The following is a 23239-nucleotide window of genomic DNA, read 5'->3' as shown; positions in this document are numbered from 1 at the left end:
TTAATTAAATTTTCATGGAGATTAAGAACTGGTTCCTAGTCAGTTCTTTGTCACTAATATCGAAGAAATACTCTACATCTAGCTCAGAACTTATAAGAGGTATCCCACTGGTATGTGCACAAACTATGATGACAAACACAGAGAACAGGTGGAAAGTATTAAATTCTTGGGATTATAGCTTGATAATAAATTCAGCTTGGAGGATAACACCACAGAACTGCTGCAGTACCTAAACAAATCTCTATTTGCAATGCAAATATTGTCAGACATAGGTGATATAAAAATTAAAAATCTGGCATACTAAGGTTACTTTCATTCCACAGTGCTATATGGGACTATTTTTTGGGGTAACTCATCAAGCCAAGCTGAAGTTTTCTGGTTCCAAAAATGTATAATAAGCATTATTTGTGGTGTGAACGCAAGAACTTCTTGCAGAGACCTGTTTAGGGAACTAGGGATATTAAGTACTGCTTCCTAATAATATTTATTCCTCAATGAAATTTGTCATTAAAAGTATATCTCTTTTTCAACCAACAGATCACTTCATGAAATCAGTAAATGCTAGAAATGAGAATAATCTTCACAAAGATTTGAAGTCACTTCCTGTGTTCCAAGAAGGCATCTGTTACTCAGGAACACACATTTTCAATAACTTGCCAACCGCCATAAAAAGTTTAAATACCGAAAAGTTCAGTTTAAAAAGAGCCTAAATAATTTACAGGTGGCCAACTCCTTCAACTCCATTTATGAATTTCTTAGTGAACCCAATTGATGGAGAGCATGTTACTAATAATATCGAAGAATGTGAGTATTGGTTGGGTCTACGATCTGACTTCTGTACAAATTCAGTGCAGTAATGTGATCATTGTAAATAAGTGTTGTAAAATGATTTTTTTCTCTATGACCATCATTCCACTTAGGATATGTGGAAGGTACCTTAGCAGAATTGTTTTTCACTGTAAATATTTATTGTGTATTCTTGTTTTTCTGACATTTTCTACAACCTAGAGGATCTCCTCACTATGGAACGAAACGTAGATCAATCTAATCTACGCAAGTTTGTGCAGGTATCGTTCCATGTGCATTATTCCCGATACACTCGGTGGCACAGATTCTCACCATTCCTCGTAAGCACGACATCCAAAATGGTTGTTTTCGATGTCAATAAACTTTGTCAACAGCTGTACACTTTAAGATATTTTATGTTATTTTGAAATCAACCAATTTCGTCAATTCATTTTGCCATCTTCAGGCCCCATGCGCTTTTTTTCAAATCAACGAACTTATCGTATAGCGCCATAAAACTGGATATCGTGAATTCCAATCGTTGTATAGATGCTTCATACGAAGCCGTGACAGTACGTCTTCGTCATACTACAGTTACGATTACTAAGGGTAGTAGATATCTGTATAAACGACCCGATGACTGCCCTATAGCTTAGGAGTGTTATAATTGTGCAACTTACAGTATATTACAGGAAAACTGCGGGGGAGAGCTTCACCTGGCTCCAAATCAAAATTTAGTCTCGCTGTAACATACAAAAATAACTGGACGTCTAATAACATAAAGAAAGCAGCCAAACATCTAGATCCACATCTTCAGTTACATACGTATTCTGCAAACAACTGTGAAATGCATGGCTTAGGGTACTTCCCATTCTGCTACATATTAGGGTTTCTTCCCGTTCCATTGGTGTTACGAGTACTGGAAGAATTACTGTTTAATTGCCTCTTTCTGTGCTTTAATTCTGGAGCTATGCAAGTCGGCACTAGTCATCATGCAGCTATGACATTTCGTACTAGATGTGCTGGATATGGTGCCATAGGTCTCGTCTACTGTAAGATATGGCGACTTTTCAGATGAAATGCTAAGTTCTCATATGGTTTTCATAGGAACTGAATGAGTGGATTACCCGACTGAGCACATGTCACACGCTTAGACCATCACATTACAAAAAGAGAGTGAATAAGGAAAAAAATGGTTATAACATGCTTGGCTTAGACCATCCAGATATCAACGTATTAAGCCACTAACTCAAATAGAACACTTCTTCCATAATATTCATTATTACAGCGCCTTATTGAACGTGGAGAGTTTCCAACACGCATGTCAACATTACCAGCGAAAATGGCTGAAGAAAAGTATGCGAAACAACTATTGTGTACGTAAGTAAAACTGGCTATCAATTTGGTAGTTCTCGAGAATTCTCTCATTTATTGTTCCTCAATATTGGAGCTTTACCACGTAGGACTCATAGAAGAGACAGAGAAGGTCCAGCGAAGAGCGGCGCGTTTCGTCACGGGATCGTTTAGTCGATGCGAGAGCGTTAAAGACATGCTCAACGAACTCCAGTGGCAGGCGCTACAAGAGAGGCGTTGTGCATCACACAGGGTTTTTACTATTCACATTTTGGGAGACTACTTTCCCGGCAAAGGTGGGCGAAATATTACTTTCTTCGACATACATCTCGCGAAACGATCACGATGAGATAAACTGCGAAATTAGAGCTAATACAGAGGCTCAGGGGAATCAATCAGTGGTACGAGAAGCACCCTTCACAACACACCTTCAGGTGGCTTGCGGAGTACTGATGTAAATGTAGATGTAGATATAAAGCCACAAAACAAATAATGTAACACACTGCTGTAGTAGCAAGGTGCCAGTCAGTTAAATACTTTAAGATTTTCTCAGAATTACAGCCTCAGAAAAAGTGATACACAGGGCAGAGGGTTTGAATCCCAGAAGGGTTGATAGTCAGGTGTCTGATCATTAAAAATGGTGGCGGAATTAGAACACGCTGGAAAATGACGGTAGGGGTAACAGAACCAAAGAGTGACTCTATGAGGAAACATGGAGATGCTTGTCAGCAAATACCAACACAATCGACATAGTACCTGAGCTACAGCACCCGAATATCGATGTTCATAGTGAAACAACACAGTTAATTGTTCGAGGAGAAAGGCCCTGATCAGTTCGGGTTAACTGAAGAAGACAATAAACGACGTTTATGAAATTATGTACAAAGTGCGTCTGACATTCGTCATACACTAGAAACACTTATTTTCTTATGGTTATGATTTAATAATTATTGTTTGCATAAAGATTTCGACAGAGATCATTTCCTTTGGATCATTCAGGCTCACATTCATAGGCAAAAATTTAAAGTCGACTGAAAATAAAGAAAAGAAACCAACAATTAAGTAACTACAGTACATTCTTCTGTCAGTATTACCGGTACCTCTTGTATACGAACCAACTTACCAAAACAGCTCTGTCCAACTTTTTACATCCCTGAGAATATGCTGTGTCTATATCAACACAGTGGAGTCTAGCTTCGGTAGGTGTGTCGCGAAAGCAGTTGACACACAACATATTTTTCTGAGTGTTTGAAAACATTATGTACTGCTCTCCATGCACTGCACACTGAAAAAAAGAATGTGTCAATCAGACGTCTGTTAAAATACGATAAAACAGTCACTCAAATGCGTATATGGTTAGCCGTACCCTTCTATGTCCTTCCTTTGAGCATTTTGACATGTGGACAACATCATGTGTAGAAAACATTTTAGCACGATGTGTGTTTTCACGGCAGTGATTGCATAGAGCTTGTCCTGAAATAACAGTAAATGAGTAAGCGCAGTTATCATAATCAATCAACAAAGAATAACCGACAGATAACATGAAATAGTAAAACAAATGAAAGGCACAATGATAATATTACCTCACGCGTAAATTCTTGAACCCAAACGTGTAAAATTTGTCCAACAAACAATCAACGCAAAAAAAAGAAAGTAAGATGCAAATTTTGTAACAAATTCCACAAAGATTTTCCTGAATATCTTTGAATTATTGTCCCTCTGGTTAACTGTTAATTGCAGTCTTCACAAGATAATATCGCGACTCACTCCATAGTAACTGATAAAGTCTTCCGTCATCGAACTCAAACTGAAAGATATCTAGCTGAATAAATACACGGATTTTGTGGGTGACCAACAGAAAATAAAAGTCAGCTGTCTTGTATCATGCATTCAGTGTTATATGTGCTTCCACTGTTAAGGTGATGTTTGTTAGTCGAAACATACCTAGCGAGATGGCACACTAGACTCACATCGCGAGGACGACGGTTCAAACCTGCGTCCGGCCACCCTGATTTAGGTTTTCCGTGATATCCCTAAAATCGCTTCAGGTAAATGCTGGGATAGTTCCTTTGACAAAAGGCACGGCCGATTTCCTTCCCTTGCTTCCCTAATCCGAGCTTGTGCTCCGTCTCTAATGATCTCGTTGTCGACGGGGCGGTAAACACTAATCTCCTCCTCCTCTTTAATCGAAACTTGTTTGGTTTCTATTGTGATACACTGATGTATGGAATAACATTCTTTTTTGTGGATTCACTTTGCTAACGAAAAGTATGTCCACTAAGGCTTTGAGGTGGTCTATAATGCTTTGAGCCAGTCCGAAGGGAGCGCTCAAATAGCTTACAGGGAGATGACAGATGTCGCGACAAACTGAAACTTCGGCGTAATAATTTGGCACCACTCGAAAATAAGTCATGTGAAACGGTTTGCCTCGCTATGCATCCCTTTTCGAAAAACGTTCAGGTCAATGTCATGAAACATTGGTTTCACACCTCATGGATTCTTTAAAATTCTCGAAAAAAAGGATCTTTTACATTAAACATCACGCCCAAACTCTGCGGGTCGTATGATTAGGCCTCTCCTTTTTGTTTGTAAGGGCCAATAGCAGGCAAACTGACGCTTTAAGCTGGTCTTTGAAGCATGCTCGGACAGCTCAAGTCACAGCTGAAATTTGGACTATTAATACTGTATATGATTTAATGGCACCAATACATATGAGCAGCAACTGACTTCTTAAATGTGTTGAGACATAGTGGTAACAGTTGTACTTAAAAAGAAACCCTGTAAGTTGAGAAGTTACATCACAGATGTTAGGGGAACATTCCCTCAAAAATGGTCTGCGTTGTAAATTTTATTACTCAAATAAGTAACTGATTTTTCTTGTGGCCCAAACCAGCAACATTTTTCAAAAGATAAATTGGTTACAATGGAATAAAAACTGTACAATATCTTACCACACGTGGAACAAAAGTACATGGAAGCCTTGTCTCTCTTGTCACAGTTGGCACAAGGTGGGTTTTCTGCATTGGAGAGCTCTATGAGCTGAGTCATAAGGTAATCAGGTGGAGGAAGCGTTGTCCCTTCTTTTAAGACCGTTTGTTGCCTGAAACAAGAAAATTTATTTTGAGAATAATTTAACTTCCCTTACATTTGAAATTTCTCACGAGCTCGCTTAGAAAGTTCGATACATGAGAGAAACTAATTCTAAGCCGCAATGAAAATACTTTTCCAGAATATAATAATATAAAATTTTGTTAGCTGAGACGATTATTCACTTCATTCGTACACAAGGAAAATATGCTGTACACCAAGAGGACAAAGAATTTTTTTTCATTTTCACTGCTCTTCGTAATGATAACATGTGTAGGTGAAAGTAGTCCCTTACTCAGGGAATGACACCATGTTAACGAAGTAGGAATCCTGCCTTGCTGTTGTAAGCAAGGTCCCAGTGAAGGTGGTTTGCCATTGATTTCCTCTGACCTGTCCTGAAGTGACAAGTGTGTATCTGTCTCCTGTGATGAGTGCTTGTACGAAGCAGAGTTGGGTTTGTGTTGTGCAAAAATGGAAGGGAAGACAGTGCCGGCACATGTCCACTCTTCTCGAATAGCACAAAGAGAGTGAGGTTCTATGTACTTCATGGACCAATGATTTATGATCCCTCCCCACCTGTGGCTTCTACATCTAGATCTACATTTATACTCCGCAAGCCATCCAATTGTGTGTGGTGGAGGGCACTTTACGTGCCACTGTCATTACCCCCCCCCCCCCTTTCCTGTTCCAGTCGCGTATGGTTCGTGGGAAGAATGACTGCCGGAAAGCCCTCCGTGCGCGCTCGAATCCCTCTAATTCTACATTCGTGATCTCCTCGGGAGGTATAAGTAGGGGGAAGCATATACCTGATCCAGAAACGCACCCTCTCGAAACCTGGACAGCAAGCTACACCGTGATGCAGAGCGCCTCTCTTGCAGAGTCTGCCACTTGAGTTTGCTAAACATCTCCGTAACGCTATCACGCTTACCAAATAACTCTGTGAAATTATCCTTCCAAGGTCACTTCCCCTTCCCCTTGCCCTGTAGCTGTAGGTCAACTGCCTTACATATAAATGGCAGGCTGTTATGTTTTAATGGTCACTTCCCGTCCCCCTTCCCGTCTCCCTGTAGGTCTACTGCCTTACATATAAATGACAGGCTGTTATGCCGTTGGTTGGACTGCTGACCTTGAACGTCTAGATACTTCCCTCCCTCTCCCTCTCAACCTACCACCCCCCCCCCCCCCTAGGCCACTAGGGCTGTTATCCAGTGTGTTCATTTATGATCTAATATATTACCCAGTTAGGACTACCCATTTCCATGTTGCTATAACTTATTATCCTTATCACTGGTATTTATTACCCAGTTAGGATAATTTATGACTGTAGATAGCTGACACTATGAAATCACAGTCAAAAGTGGCTGTTTGACATAAGCCTGTCACTATACCACCACAGTGGAAATAGCCCAGTGTAAAAATGGTGGGAAATTTAAAAATCCAGTTGAGATAGCTTGCATATGGCATGGTCTATTTATTTAAAACACTTAGAAACGTTTCTGGGTCTCTCCACATCATAAAAGCGCGCTGCAACTCTCACAAGGCATCGCAGGTGCAGTACTAGATATGAAATTACACGAATTTCAAGAAAATGCAAGACAGTTTCTTTGTTAAAACAATTACTGTGTTTTAGTGCATTATTTAAACATTATAATCTTGAGCATTATTGAATATGAATCCGGAACTTTTTATTCACATCAAAACATAACCCCTGTAAGTAGCCCACCAATCATTTGTGCTTGTAGCAAAGTTACCAGTACTAGTAGAGGTGTAGGGACGCTTAATTAATGTTTTAAAACATTAAGCAAGTGTTCACACACTTCGAATACATCATTACAGTGTTCAGAGATGCTAGTAGTTGTCACTGTTGCATGCCTTTAACCCCCAGTTGCATGAGGGGCAGACACCTTCGAGTCAGCACACTGCCTGATCTAGATGGTGTATGCAGCTCTTTTTCTCTATGCCTCATGCACCCCGAGTTTTTGATCGAATAAATATAGGGGTCTACCCCAAAAACCCAGACAGAGACGTTGAATAATACATATCAGACATGTAGTCATTATAGTGTCTAGACATTATGCCCTCCATACATCTGGAGGTCATATGTTCTAGACAATCAAGGCTGGCATTATAACCTCCAGATGGTTGGGGGTCATAAGGTCTAGACCAGGGGTTCCCAACAAAATTTTTTCGAGGACCCCCTCATCGAGCATGACTGGTACCTTGTCATATTACAGTATTAAGTACCTAAAAAGGCCAAATTAAGACTCTTTTTATACGTTTTCTATTTTTGGTACTTAGAAAAAACATTGACATATTCATTATAGAAAAAATATTGAGCTTAAAACTTTTTCAATTTAGCCATCATAGTTATTGTTAAAGTTTTGATTATTGCTCAAAATCTTTGTCTTCAAATCTGGGTGTTTAGTATAACAAAGTCCTTAAAAAAATAAAAATTGAGTATGAACTGAAAACGACAGGAAAAAGTTAAAACTGAGTGTATCGGTCTTTCAAGTGTACTACACTTGAGATTGCATTGAGCAGACATGTGTGAAAAATAAGAAAACACTAATTTCATACAAGGTGTTATTTATTTGATAAAATACAGCTACAACAGAGTACTCCATCAGTATACAGTTTGTTTTAATTTTCAGTTCTTAATGAGATGAGTTCAATCTGACCTTTGATACCATTATTTCTTAAATATTAGGTTCCAAACTGGAAACTTTCACTCTGAAATCCGACCGCATGTCGAGCCGATTCCTATATTTGTTTTTCATGAAACACATGGAAGAAAATGCTTGCTCAAACCGATATGTGGTTGCAAATGGAAGGATCTTTTTCATTGGCTTATCTCCAAGTTTCTTATAGTCCTTGCGTGCTGATGCCCAGAAATCTGTAATTTTTTCACCGATGAAAGAGTTTATCATCGTACCACAGCTAGACAGATCCTCAAGTTGATCTTGTTCTTCTTCAGTGAGGCCTTGGATTCTGTCTATTTCTTCACAGCTGAAGGGATTTCGAATCCATCTGTCGTCAGGGTCAGGTTCATGGAAATACTCTCTAAAAGTGGTGGCTAGGCTGCGTAGATGCTCGGCTACATTGATCTTGATCTGGTCAGGCAAACTCTCCTCTGATGACTCCAAGAATTGTTTTAAAGTAGAAAAGTTAGTTAGTGACTCGTTTTCTATTCTTGACGCCCAGATCTGACACTTTTTGACTATAGCACTAATCTTATCCTCAACTTTGAACATGTATACATTTTTTCCGTGTAAACTCAAGTTTAACACATTCAAGTGTTCAAACACAACAGCTAAGTACGCAACTGAGCAAAGCCAAGAGAAGTTAGTGAGAAAATCCGTGTACTTTGTGTCAAGAAGGAAGACATGAACCTCGCCTTTGAGTTCAAAAAATCTTGACAAGATCCTACCTCGAGAAATCCATCTTAGCCTGCCGGAGTGGCAGAGCGGTTCTAGACGCTACAGTCTGGAACCGCGCGACCGCTACGGTCGCAGGTTCGAATCCTGCCTCGGGCATGGATGTGTGTGATGTCTTTAGGTTAGTTAGGTTTAAGTAGTTCTAAGTTCTAGGGGACTGATGACCAAAGAAGAAAAGTCCCATAGTGCTCAGAGCCATTTGAACCATTTTTGAAATCCATCTTACTTCCGTATCAATAAGAAATTGCTCATGCCCACTGCCGATCTTTTTACACTCTAGGAAGACGCTAGACGCAGAAGTTATCGTCCGCTGAAGCTCTGCTCATGCAGGAAGCGGCCAAAACAAAAAATCTGTTATCATACGAAATATATTCAATATATTTTTTATTCTAATAGCATCTTGCGGACCCCTCTGGCACAGTTCGCGGACCCCTGGGGGTCCGCGGACCACCTGTTGGGAACCACTGGTCTAGATATTGAAGGCCCACAGATTAGATTAATACTAGTTCCATGGATCATTAATACGATATTTCGTAATGATGTGGAACGAGTCGAATTTTCCAATACATGACATAATTAGGTTAATTTAACAACATACTTAAGTTAATATAACAACTTTATTTTATTGTGTTTTTTTGTTTTTCTTTATTTTTTATTTTCATTTTTTTATTTTTTTAATATTTTTTTTGTTTTTTTTCTTAATTTATATCTAAAAATTCCTCTATGGAGTAGAAGGAGTTGTCATTCAGAAATTCTTTTAATTTCTTCTTAAATACTTGTTGGTTATCTGTCAGACTTTTGATACTATTTGGTAAGTGACCAAAGACTTTAGTGCCAGTATAATTCACCCCTTTCTGTGCCAAAGTTAGATTTAATCTTGAATAGTGAAGATCAAAAATGGTTCAAATGGCTCTGAGCACTATGCGACTTAACTTCGGAGGTCATCAGTCGCCTAGAACTTAGAACTAATTAAACCTAACTAACCTAAGGACATCACACACATCCATGCCCGAGGCAGGATTCGAACCCGCGACCGTAGCGGTCGCTCGGTTCCAGACTGTAGCGCCCAGAACCGCACGGCCACTCTGGCCGGCTTAGTGAAGATCGTCCTTTCTCCTAGTATTGTAGTTATTCACACTGCTATTACTTTTGAATTGGGTTTGGTCGTTAATAACAAATTTCATAAGAGAGTATATATACTGAGAAGCTACTGTGAATATCCCTAGATCCTTAAACAAATGTCTGCAGGATGATCTTGGGTGGACTCCAGCTATTATTCTGATTACACGCTTTTGTGCAATAAATACTTTATTCCTCAGTGATGAATTACCCCAAAATATGATGCCATATGAAAGCAATGAGTGAAAATAGGCGTAGTAAGCTAATTTACTAAGATGTTTATCACCAAAATTTGCAATGACCCTTATTGCATAAGTAGCTGAACTCAAACGTTTCAGCAGATCATCAATGTGTTTCTTCCAATTTAATCTCTCATCAATGGACACACCTAAAAATTTGCAATATTCTACCTTAGCTATATGCTTCTGATTAAGGTCTATATTTATTAATGGCGTCATACCATTCACTGTACGGAACTGTATGTACTCTGTCTTATCAAAATTCAGTGAGAGTCCGTTTACAAGGAACCATTTAGTAATTTTCTGAAAGACAGTATTGACAATTTCATCAGTTAATTCTTGTTTGTCAGGTGTGATTACTATACTTGCATCATCAGCAAAGAGAACTAACTTTGCCTCTTCATGAATATAGAATGGCAAGTCATTAATATATAATAAGAACAACAAAGGACCCAAGACTGACCCTTGTGGAACCCCATTCTTGATAGTTCCCCAGTTTGAGGAATGTGCTGATCTTTGCATGTTACGAGAACTACTTATTTCAACTTTCTGCACTCTTCCAGTTAGGTACGAATTAAACCATTTGTGCACTGTCCCACTCATGCCACAATACTTGAGCTAGTCTAGCAGAATTTCATGATTTACACAATCAAAAGCCTTTGGGAGATCACAAAAAATCCCAATGGGTGGTGTTCGGTTATTCAGATCATTCAAAATTTGACTGGTGAAAGCATATATGGCATTTTCTGTTGAAAAACCTTTCTGGAAACCAAACTGACATTTTGTTAGTACTTCATTTTTACAGATATGTGAAGCTACTCTTGAATACATTACTTTCTCAAAAATTTTGGATAAAGCTGTTAAAAGGGAGATTGGACGGTAATTGTTGACATCAGATCTATCCCCCTTTTTATGCAAAGGTATAACAATAGCATATTTCAGTCTATCAGGGAAAATGCCCTGTTCCAGAGAGCTATTACACAGGTGGCTGAGAATCTTACTTATCTGTTGAGAACAAGCTTTTAGTATTTTGCTGGAAATGCCATCAATTCCATGTGAGTTTTTGCTTTTAAGCAAGTTTATTATTTTCCTAATTTCAGAGGGAGAAGTGGGTGAGATTTCAATTGTATCAAATTGCATAGGTATGGCCTGTTCCATTAACAGCCTAGCATCTTCTAATGAACACCTGGATCCTACTATATCCACAACATTTAGAAAATGATTATTAAAAATATTTTCAACTTCTGACTTTTTGTTCGTAAAGTTTTCATTCAATTTGATGGTAATACTGTCTTCCTCTGCTCTTGGTTGACCTGTTTCTCTTTTAATAATATTCCAAATTGTTTTAATTTTATTATCAGAGTTGCTGATTTCAGACATGATACACATACTCCTGGATTTTTTAATAATTTTTCTTAATATAACACAGTAGTTTTTGTAATTTTTGATAGTTTCTGGGTCACTACTCTTCCTTGCTGTCAGATACATTTCCCTTTTCCGGTTACAAGATATTTTTATACCCTTAGTAAGCCATGGTTTGTTACAAGGTTTCTTACGAGTATATTTAACTATTTTCTTGGGGAAGCAGTTTTCAAATGCATTTACAAAAATGTCATGAAATAAATTATATTTTAAATTGGCATCAGGTTCACACTACACTTCATCCCAGTCTAACTGCTGCACGCTTTTCCTGAAATTTGCAATTGTTAAATCGTTGACTGAACGTACTACTTTGGAGGACTTTAGTATTGCTGAATGGAGCTATGTCATATATTGTAACTAGCTGTGCACCATGATCAGAAAGACCATTCTCAACAGGCTGAGCATTTATCTGGTTAAACTTATCTTGGTCTATAAAGAAGTTATCTATCAGTGAGCTGCTATCCTTTACCACCCGAGTAGGAAAATCAATAACGGGTGTCAAATTGAAAGAACCGAGTAATACTTCAAGGTCATTTTTCCTATTACCCTCTTTCAGAGAATCTACATTGTAGTCCCCACAAATAATAATTTGCTTCCCCCTGTCTGACAGATAGCACAACAAGGAGTCCAAATTTTTCAGAAATAGATGAAAATTTCCTGATGGGGACCTATATACAGTTACAATTATAAATGTGCCTTTATTTAATTTAAGCTCACAGGCACATGCTTCTATATGTTTCTCTACACAAAACTTTTTTGTTTCTATACTTTTTGCACAATGACAACTTTTGACATATATGGCAACTCCTCCTTTCTCCATATTTTCTCTCATTACATGTGCAGAGAGCTTATATCCACTTACATTTACCTTATCCATATCAGTAACAATGTGATGCTCAGACAGGCATAGTATATCTATTTCATTCTCAGCTTCTAAATCTTCTAAACAAACCAGAAGCTCATCTACTTTATTCTTTAAACTCCCAATATTTTGATGAAATATACTTACATTATTTTTAATTATACTTTTATGAGAACCTTTCCTTATTCTAACATTTGCAGTACTCTCCTGTCTGAGTTTCTCATTGTGCTTAGGCCTAGTTCCTATACCAGTAGTCACACGGTGTTCAGAGAGGCAGATTATGTCAACTGGGTTGGGTGACTTTAATTCATAAATGCAATTACCTAGGACTGAGATACAACTTGGTGGAGATAAAATTTCTGGTGATTGGTGAAAATTTATAATTGATAGCTGTGATTGGTGATCCAATGTGCTAGAATTGTGCTGTTTAATTTCTTTCCTAAACTGAAGATTTGTTTCAATCCTGACCTCTTGTAGAACTTGACATCTTTCTGTCTTACCTATCCTAAAAAAGGTGCTGCTCCAACACCTGTAACCACTGGTATTTTACCATTCATGGCAGTGCCTCCCCCCCCCCCCCTTAAATTTCCTGCTATTACCCCAGCCAGTTTCCCCTTCCCTTTCCTGTTGAGATGTAGGCCGTGCCTGGTATAGTCACACCTACTGAGATAATCAACAGGAACCACACCAATATGAGCCCCCACACCTGACCCAAGCAGCCGTTCCAACTCCAAATTAACTCTCCCAACAGAAGAGCTCAAATGAGGCCAGTCATGGCGTCTCAGGACAGATACAGGCAGAGGTACCCACATCCTCCCCACTCCCATCCCCCTAGATCTCTTCTGTTATCGGCTGAAGAAGCTCTAGCTGTTATCCTGTTGGTCAGATGCATGAAATTTGGCCCCACCCACAAGACAGATGGGCAAATGTCCTCCCTTCCTTCCCCTCCCTACCCCTCAGTGACTATACATAGGACATATATGCACCAGTTGAATTTACTTCAGTATTAATCTGTCTATCTGCTACGATACATACATGTGATCATTGCTCTGGGGGAGGGGGTAATAAGGGCACAGACGTCTCCATCTGGGTGAGGACATTGCTAGTAAGTATCTAAACATTCTGTGTACTTCTGTGTTTGTTTATTTATAGAGTTGATCTAATGAATTTTTGATGTTACAGTTGACAGCATACTGTCTCCACTAATGGGTGACAATACACCTATCTTCCTGTTAGAAATTAAGAGTGCTTTGGAATCAGTTGCAAGAATGTAGGTTTCAATGATTGAATGCACACATGGGTACACACTAGTCAAGTGGGAATCCTTTGTCTGTGCTTCTGTTTTAGCTCCACGCTTAAGTGGGCAGTGAGCTGGAGCACCATCATGTAGTAGCGACATTACTCTTCTACCACCAAAGGCACGTCTTCCGACAGGGGATCATAGGTCACCTGTAGGAAACGCAGGTATGCCTCCCATGTGAGGTGCTGTGTAAGGATGGCAAGTCAAATGAGGCGTCGCAGATAATCCCCACCGACACACTGAGGCTGAATCGGTGGTGGTAGTTGGCTTCCACTGTACCATCGGCATTCTCCATAACCCACAGATGGGTGCTATGAAGGTCGACAATAGCGCCCCTCGTAATGGGGTCTCATCTGCGAGTAGGATGGAAGACAGAAATCCCAGCACTTCTGTGCAACGGAACCAGCGACAAAACTGTCGCTGTGGAGGCGATTCCGTAGGTAATGAGGCCTGACAACATTGTAAGTGATACATATAGTGGTATAGTTGAGGAGCATATTTCTCACAGTCGTTTGGCTTACACTGTCCTGGCGGGTCACCTGCATCGAGGAGATGAAGGGGTCACGGTCAATGATCCTTTATCTCCATCTTCAAGTGGGTGTACTATAACGCCATTTTTCGTGCAATCCCCCTTACACCAAACAGGAACATAAGCTCATACGATTCTCATGTGTAAAATACTATAATTATTATCGACGACCAGCAAGTAGTACAGCAATACAATAGAAACCAGTTTTCATACGAAAATTGTATCTGTGATGATCATCGACTCTTTGAGGTTTTTTTGTAAATGTCCTTCTCTTTCCAGATGCCGAATAGAGTAAACGTAATTGTTAAGCAGTTTGTTGCTATTTGAAATAATGATCATTGTGTGAGATAAAACTTTTTATTTAGGTCTTGATTACAATGAGGTGACAAAAGTCATGGGATACATCTTAATATCATGACCAACCTTCTTTCGCCGAGTATAGTGCAGCACAGCAGCTCGACATGGCAGGCGCTCAACAAGTCGTTTGAAGTCCTTTGCAGGAATACTGAGGCAAGCTGCCACTACAGCCGTTCATAATCGAGAAAGTGTTGCCAGTGCAGAATTTTTTGCACAAACTGACCTCTAGATAGTGCCTCGTAAATGTTCGATAGGATTCATGTCGGATGATCTGACTGGCCCAATCATTTGCTCGAACTGTCCAGAACGTTCTTAAAACCAATCGTGACGAACTGTGTGTGGCCTGGTGATATGCCACATTGTCATCTATACAAATTCCATCGTTGTTTGGGAACGAACAGTCTCCAAGTAGCCAAACATAACCATTTCCAGTCAATGGTCTGTTCAGTTGCACCAGAGGACACAGTTCATTCCGTGTAAACACAGCCCACTCCATTACGGATCCACCGCCAGCTTGCACAGTGCCTTGTTGACAACTTGGGTCCACAGCTTCATGGGGTCTTCGCCACACTCGAACAGTACCATCAGCTCTCAGCACTGAAATCGGGAATCATCCAACCAGGCCACGGTCCTCCAGTCGTCTAGGGGCTTTCAGATATGGTCACGAGCCCATGAAAGGCGCTGCAGGCGATGTGCTGTTAGCAAAGGTCTGCTACCATAGCCCATTAACGTCAAATTTCGCTGCACTGTCGTAAAGGATACGTACGTCGCACGTGCCACATAGATTTCTGCTGTTATTTACCGCAGTGTCGCTTGTCTGTTAACAGTGACAACTCTACGCAAACGCAGCAGCTCTCGGTCGTTAAGTGAAGGCCATCGGCCAATGCCTGAAATTTGGTATTCTCGGCACACTCTTGACTTTGTGGATCTCGGAATATTGAATTCCCTAACGATTTTCGAAATGAAATGTCCCATGCGTATAGTTCCAACTTCCATTCCGCGTTCAACGTCTGTTAATTACCGTTGTGCGGCCAAAATCAAGCCGGAAATCTTTTCACATGAATCACCTGAGTACAAATGACATCTCCGCCCTTTTATACCTTGTGTACGCGTTACTACCGCCATCTGTATATTTGCTTATCTCTATCCCATGACTTTTGTCACTTCAATGTACACCAACATTCCGTTCCTGATTAATAGAACACGAAAATATAATATTCGGCCTTTCAAACTGAGTTGGAGACGATAAGTTTGATGAAATAACGGTCAGGCGACTTCAGCGCTTTGTCGTTAAATATTCTGTTGCTTAAATTGAACCTGAATTTTCTAACGAAGTACGATAACCTCGTTTGCAAAGTCTTTTTACATGTTTGTAGTAGTATTAGCTAACTTACACGGTTAAGCGTCATTGAGCGAACTGCCGACCAACTTTGGGTTGTACTATCTGGAACTGATAAAATTTAATAAAGGAGAATAACTAAACAGGAAACATTACAAGTAAAATCCCATATTTGAATGATTCCTCCATTCTGTTAAGCAAAGAAAGTCAGCTCCATAGAAATCTTGAAGTGTTTATTTTCGATAATTATTTTAAATTTCATAACTTTGTTAAGAGCTAATTAAAGCACGAAAGGAACATTTCATTACCTCTCGTGGAACGCGTTTCTGGCCATATATCCATATGAGGTCTCTTGATTCTTATACTCTCGGGAATGGTTTCATGCAGTTTGACCCCATTTAGAAAAACCGCCCTGTATGTACCATCTCCGCGTACCGGTCATTCAGTACCGACCAGTCATACCCTGCCAGTGGCGCCATCCGGAGGCGATATGGAGGGCCCACAGACATCTTCAACTTCCCAGATTAGGTTTTCAATGCTTTCCGTAAATCACATCAGCTGAATGTGATGGTTGTTCCTTAAATAGACCACAGGCGATTTTTTCCCATTTGGATGCTACTGACGAGGTGAATACGTCAAGTGCCATAACCCGATTTTACAAAATCTTCGCTCAGTGGAAGAGGTGTCAAAATAAGGGAACGCGTGTCTCAGCTTATCCGTAGATATTCGACCGTTTCTGAGAAATCGATGGCCAAAGTGTTCGAGATACTTTAACTGCCTCTCAGCGAGTAAATAGTTCAACCGGAGCGGTGACACGGTGACTAGTGTCGCAGCTTAACGTTTTTGCACCCCGTGTTCGAAACCAGATTATTATTTTTATTTTATTTTAGTTTTTTATTTTTCTATCCATGTTCGTAGAATATTACTACACGAATGTTTTCCAATGTAGATCGAAATAATGTTGTCTTTACGCGTCTACTAACTGCATGTCTGGTGAATGAATTAAAAAATAAAAACAAACGGGTGGAAATTTTTTTTGAAATTGTTTTGAAATTCCTATAGTTTATCTCGACTTAATCAACTGCAATCGCCAATTTTCGAAAACGTGATGTGTTATGCGTAGTTTGCCGCAAAATTATTGCCAGTGCCTGAAGTCTTCAGCAATTTTAACGACGTTTCTTTCCCAAGTGAAATTCTCTGTGCCAAACTGGCTTTGGCACGAAGCTCGTGACATTCGGGATTTCTGTTTCGAATGCTTCTACGAACTGTATCATCCAAGGGAATGCACAGGATCTTCCTGAAGAATAAACGTAAGAATAAAATATAAGAATATGAGAATTTAAGAAGATTCTAGCACCTGAAAATATCATAAACATATATATTACACTTATTGTGAAACCTAGTTGTAATTTTACAATTAATATAACGACCTTGTACCCCATAACTTGATATGAAACAATCGGGTAGTAACCTTCTATGGATATTGGAACATATATCAAAAAAATCAAACACGGGACGCAAAAGCGAGAAGCCGCGACACTAGCCAAATGCCACCAGATGGGCGAAAAGGCATCTAAATTACAATGGAAACTTTGACGCTTGTTTGCTCAGAAACGGTCGAGTGTTCGCTTAAAAAAAAATGGCTCTGAGCACTATGAGACTTAACATCTGAGGTCATCAGTCCCCTAGAACTTAGAACTACTTAAACCTAACCAACCTAAGGACATCACACACATCCATGCCCGGGGCAGGATTCGAACGCGCGATCGTAGCAGTCGTGCGGTTCCGGACTGAAGTGCATCGAACAGCTCGGTCACAGCGGCCGGCAGTGTTCGCTTATTTTGGCTTTCCTTCCACTGAGCGAAGCTTATGGGAAATTGGTTTACGGCACTTGCCGTGTTCTCCTCGTGAGCATGTGTTGCCTCTACAAAGATAGTCCCGTCACTCGGAATAAAAACTCTACGTGCCTACCTTGCAAATACTGATACTTAAAAGACAGAGGTGGGACATCAGAGAATAGTAATGGCAGTACATCATATCCCTCAGACCCAATATGACAGCGAATACGACAGAAAAAAGAAAACTGCGCCCCTCCGTAAGTACCAAGACGGCTCGAACCAAGCAAAGATATGCTCCGATATGGAGTGAGTTGGTATCAGTTCTGAGGCCCTACATGTACACTGCAAATGAGCATAAGATTCAATGGCCAGACAAACTACTTGGCCCTCCCTAGACCTGAGCATGTCTTGGCTACGCTAAAAGATGTCACAGTTTCCAGATGGCCGTCATACTGTAACGTGGCCGTTCATCCACTGTTTTCCCTGATCAGGCATAATGTGCATTCGCTGCACAAGTGCTATATGAACTGAAGTCTAGGCAAAATTAACTGAGTTCGGCTAGCAAAATATTTCAGGAAAAATGTGAGTGGGTTATTTCTTTCCCTTATAAATAAATTCCTGACAATACTTTGATAATATCAGTGTCTTAGATTTAGCATACGTTTCCTAACGCAAGGGCACTTTTGCAAAATTCATGTGAACATTTGCAGTATAATCAAGAATTTGCAGTTATTGTATTTACGTCACTAGGTCCCAAAAAAAAAAAAAAAAAAGGCGCATGACATGAATAAATACAGTGTGCCAAAAATAATATGACTGCTACAAAATGTAGGAATAACTGGAACTTACCACGAATGGGACAGTCGACAGAGTCTTAGGTATTGTTTTCGTGGAATCGTCTATGTACCGAATATCCATACGACTTTCAGCTATTATTTATTGCAATGAAAGTGCTGTTTTTTATTTTGATGTTTATCTCATGCACGTAAAATCTATATGCATTCTTCTCAGCTGTCTTTAATAGTCTATTCTGCTATCGCGTTTTTATCAGGAAGCAAGAAACATTTGCTCATATCGGGAAACAAAAAAGTGTTAACAGGCTATTACTGCAAGGCATTCTACAACGAAAGAGGGATTTCCTTCCTCTCAATGGAAGCAGCATTTTAAATTTTTATGTCTGTTGCATCAGAAGCAGTGACACGTCGAACAAGGATGATTCATTTTGATACAGGATAATTCTCAGTCAAAAATATGTATTTCTGTGTGTTGTTTAGTTTTGAAATCTTTAAGATTGATGTGTGAACGAAACAGAGTAAGCAGTAAACAAATGAAATGAATGAGGAGCTAAGGGATTTTGACCGTCGATTCTAAATTTCTTTTGATGAAATTGGTATCATAACAAATCACTTCTTAATTCTGCTGTACAAAAAAATTAATGAAAAACCAACAGAGAGACATTTCTTAAGAGGGAACTTCAGAAAGTTACAAATTATTGTAGCAGGCCAAGTAACTTTTATTGAACGCTGAAATGCACTTCAACGTGGCACAGATACGTGACACCATTTTTCAACAATCTCCAAGTCTCTGTAAGCAACGACTGGAATGCCCTAACAATCGTTCAGTTACTCGACAGTAGAAATCCGCTCCTTGGTCATTAAGCCATTCGAGAACAGCTGTGACTACGTCCTCATCGTTGGAAAACCTCTTTCCCCATATGTTCTTTCAACTTGGCAAAGAGACGGAATCCCATGGTGCAAGATCTTATGGTTCAAATGGCTTGTGAGCACTATGGGACTTTACATCTCAGGTCATCAGTCCCCTCGAACTTACAACTACTTAGACGTAACTAACCTAAGGACATCACACACATCCATGCCCAAGGCAGGATTCGAACCTGCGACCGTAGCGGTCGCGCGGTTCCAGATTGAAGCGCCTAGAACCGCTCGGCCACTCTGGCCGGCTGCAAGATCTTAACTCCTCGATCATCACCATCCATGCCTGCGGGGCTCTTGGCCCCGTTGTTCGCACAATTTCACTATGGTTAGATGTAGCATTCCATATATCTCCAGAATTTCACCGTGAATCTGTGTAAAATTTAGATCTTTTGCCTACAGTTATCGTAATATCATGCGTATTTCAACTTCTAAGTACGTTTCCAGTTACCACACCATTTCACTCTGGAACTATGATACATCTGTTACTGCAGCAGATGTGGGTCTACAGGAAACCCGTTACATGTGGTCCTGGCGTGGAACAGCATGTGTAAATTATTTTCTTAAGTCTCTCGTATCTTTAAATTGTGTTCGAGGACTAAAAGGGTAAAACGTGTCATATTAATTCCCCCTATACTTCTCAATGTAGTAAAAAGTTCCACTAAGTCTTAGTAACGGCCAATTCATTTGCGAGCTTCATTCTCAGTAAGCTGACATTATTAGCGGATTTAACGGTAAGCATTTTGACAACTATTTTTACTAAATCTACAGAGCAAGAACCAACTCGTTTTGCCAAGTTATTTATCAAGCAAAATACAATAGACCAACAGTAGCATACTCTTCAAAACCAACAAAACAATAAGGATTCCTTCTGCGGATCAAGTAAATAACAACTAATTCCTACAATTAGAGTTCCCTTCGACTCTATACCCGTACAACTGTTCGACGTCGAAGTCGGCTGTTAGCAACTGGTAGATAGCGTAACTCGAGGAAAGCGACGTATCCCAATCGTTGCGGAAGAGAGGATGGTTGAGGTGGCATACCGCTGGACCGGCCGCTCTTCTCCGCACTCGGCGAGTTGAGAACTGCCCGCTGAATGGCTGGGCATCGGCTTCTCTAGCCCCGGGCGGAAGGATATTTCCGGGACTATTTGCACACACATGATCGCCAGGAGATAGTTCGTTGATCGTCGCGCCCTCTTCCTCTGATGCTGGTTGATGCCCTCTTATGGATATTGGACGCACCTACGTGTTTGTTGTCAACTGTGATACTTGCTTGTAAACACACTCGTGTCAGCCAAACTTCGGGGTGGAGTCGGCAACCCGCAACGCTGGTCTGTCTGCTGTGTTTCCGCTACAGTAGGCGTCTGTGGTGACTGCAGCAATTTTCGTGCAGTTATTGCTATTATATTCTGTTAAGGCTACATATGTAACTGCTCACGACAGATGTCGTTTCTAATAACAAAGGAATAACTAATATATATTAACTAAGTTGCAGCTCTGGTATACAAGGTATCTTGGACAACGATTGTCACAGCTGCTTTTCAAGTACAAGCTGCATGTTTGCCCCAAAGAGACAGTCCATTGGTTGGATCGTTAGCATAATACAATAGTACACGAATAAGATATTTGAAACGAAACTTTCTGGCGTCTGCTTCAGGTTGCAACAACTTGAGATATTCCCTCGTTTTGTATACTCTAACTAATGATTAATTTCCTTATATGTGACAGAACCTATGCTTAATAATTATTTCAGAGCAGCTCAGCACATGTCTCTCTCTCTCTCTCTCTCTCTCTCTTCGCTCTCTCTTCGCTCTCTCTTCGCTCTCTCTCTCTCTCTCTCTCTCTCTCTCTCGTTCTCTCTTTCTTTCTCGTTCGTGAATGTGGGTGTGCTGGCAGATCCCTTTTCTCGGTACAGACCTCATAACTTCTTGTCCTCGACCTCTAGTAATGCTAACTGTCTAGACACAAACTCACTCAGTATCCAACGTTGAACATTCGGTTAACTTTATCACAATTGCTGATGGCAAAATTGGCTGTATACACAAGGAAAGAAAAATCTAATAAACCCTATGGAAGAAGTTACATATCTTGACACAAGCGTCTGTCACACTAGCGAGGCTGCTATGAAGCAGTAGTTGACATACTTCAGAAAACAATTTTCTGCATCTGACGTCAATGTAGCCCCGACCTCCCCACCACACTTTTTCACTGTACTCTGTGTTGATGTAAGTAGTCCAAATACCAATCTGAAATACTCAAAGATGATAACTTGGTATTCCCATTAAGATCTATAAAATGAATTTTATTAAGGATGGCAACAAGTGTTACTAGAATTAGATGCCAAGTATTAATAATCTAGTTGTGTATTCAGAGCATATATGATGTATCTTATCATCTGTTCTAATAATCTCATGTAGTACAGTTAGCATCGAGTCTTCTAACCTGTACAGTCGACAGCACAAAAACGGGCCACCCCAGAATTCCAATGTTTAGACTGCACCTGACTGTATGCAACTAACATAACATAGCTGTGTCGCAGGTTCTTTAAACCCTCTGCAAAGAAATGATACAAATGGCTCTGAGCACTATGGGACTTAACTTCTGAGGTCATCAGTCCCCTAGAACTTAGAACTACTTAAACCTAACTAACCTAAGGACACCACACACATCCATGCCAGAGGCAGGATTCGAACCTGCGACCACAGTGGTCTCGCGGTTCCAGACTGTAGCACCTAGAACCGCACGGCCACTCTGGCCGGCCAAACCCTCTGCAATACAATTGTTCGACTGTGCACATTGGATACCACAAGAGACTACTAGAGAACACTGCTCTCCATGGCAGTCTGTCCAGATGTAAACCAATACTTGTTCAATGACATGACCAGTTGATGTCCGTGATATGAATTTGAAGCCATTGTGAACCAAGTACAGCTTGCGTGTCTGATCGAGAATCGACTAGGCATAAAGAGACGTAAAATATCGAAGTTTTCAGCAGTCTCAGTTTACAAGGCTGAATGTCCGAACCTAGAAATAAGTGACGGTACATTTAGCACTGCACTGGGAAACCCATGAAGCTTATATTGGTCCTGAGAAGTAAGCACGAAATGTACGTAATAAAGTGCAATGTACAAGTGTGAAACGCCATGAACTTCAGTTGTTGTCATGAATGGGAAATAGAACCCAGTACCTATATCAATTGTTAACTAAGCGCAATCAGATGTCAGATATTAAATTTGTGACACTGGAACCTGAGACGACGATACAAATGATTTTTGCCTGGCAGGGATTCGCACAAGGCACCTTTTGCTATTGTATTATTGCTACAAATAGTCATGAAGTATTTATTGTTTCTTCACCAGTAGCGAGATGTGCATATGTTCAGCCAGAGATAACGCAACGGATAGTAGTGTGCTGTCTGGGACTCCAACCCCGCACACATCATCGTTGTTGACCCCACACGAAGAGGTGTCAACTATCAAATTCCCTATCGCTAGTAGTTAGGATCGCGCCATTCGTAGAGAGCTGGAGGAAACAACGAAATAATGGGAAGTATCATCTTGAAGGGCTCGAATTCAGAGAAAAATTGGAATCGGAACTCGAATCCCAGTCCAGTGCCGATATTTTCAAAATCTCAAGGTCATTTAAAAAAAGAAATGAAGATCCTTTAATCTTACATGACGATTGGTTTCTGAACTAAAAAAACGTTACTAGTGTAAGAAAGCTTACTAGAGACAGAGTTTCTGCAAGCAGCGACTTCCTCCTCTGACAGAAAAAACTAAGCCAACTCTGTTCCAGTCAGTAGCTAATGGACACATTTAATGTTGATTTGTAACCATGGCACCGTTCTTTGCTTGGCATTG

General features: G+C 40.2%; 1 protein-coding gene across 2 annotated transcripts in view; it reads right to left on the bottom strand.

The window, feature by feature from the left end:
* Positions 1-23239, bottom strand: part of LOC126248059 (uncharacterized) — a 551905-nt gene that overhangs the window by 386774 nt on the left and 141892 nt on the right. For both annotated transcript variants that reach the window (XM_049948697.1, XM_049948699.1), the window contains exons 3-5: positions 5091-5239; positions 3506-3612; positions 3263-3424 (exon numbers count right to left, since the gene is read on the bottom strand). In XM_049948697.1, coding sequence (XP_049804654.1) covers positions 3263-3424; positions 3506-3612; positions 5091-5239 — 418 coding nt within the window. The remainder of the gene's footprint in view (positions 1-3262; positions 3425-3505; positions 3613-5090; positions 5240-23239) is intronic.

This window comes from Schistocerca nitens, chromosome 3, assembly GCF_023898315.1.
Source record: "Schistocerca nitens isolate TAMUIC-IGC-003100 chromosome 3, iqSchNite1.1, whole genome shotgun sequence".
In the NCBI taxonomy this organism is placed as follows: domain Eukaryota; kingdom Metazoa; phylum Arthropoda; class Insecta; order Orthoptera; family Acrididae; genus Schistocerca; species Schistocerca nitens.
Note: the sequence above shows the minus strand (reverse complement) of the source record. Positions and strands in the feature narration are given on the sequence as shown.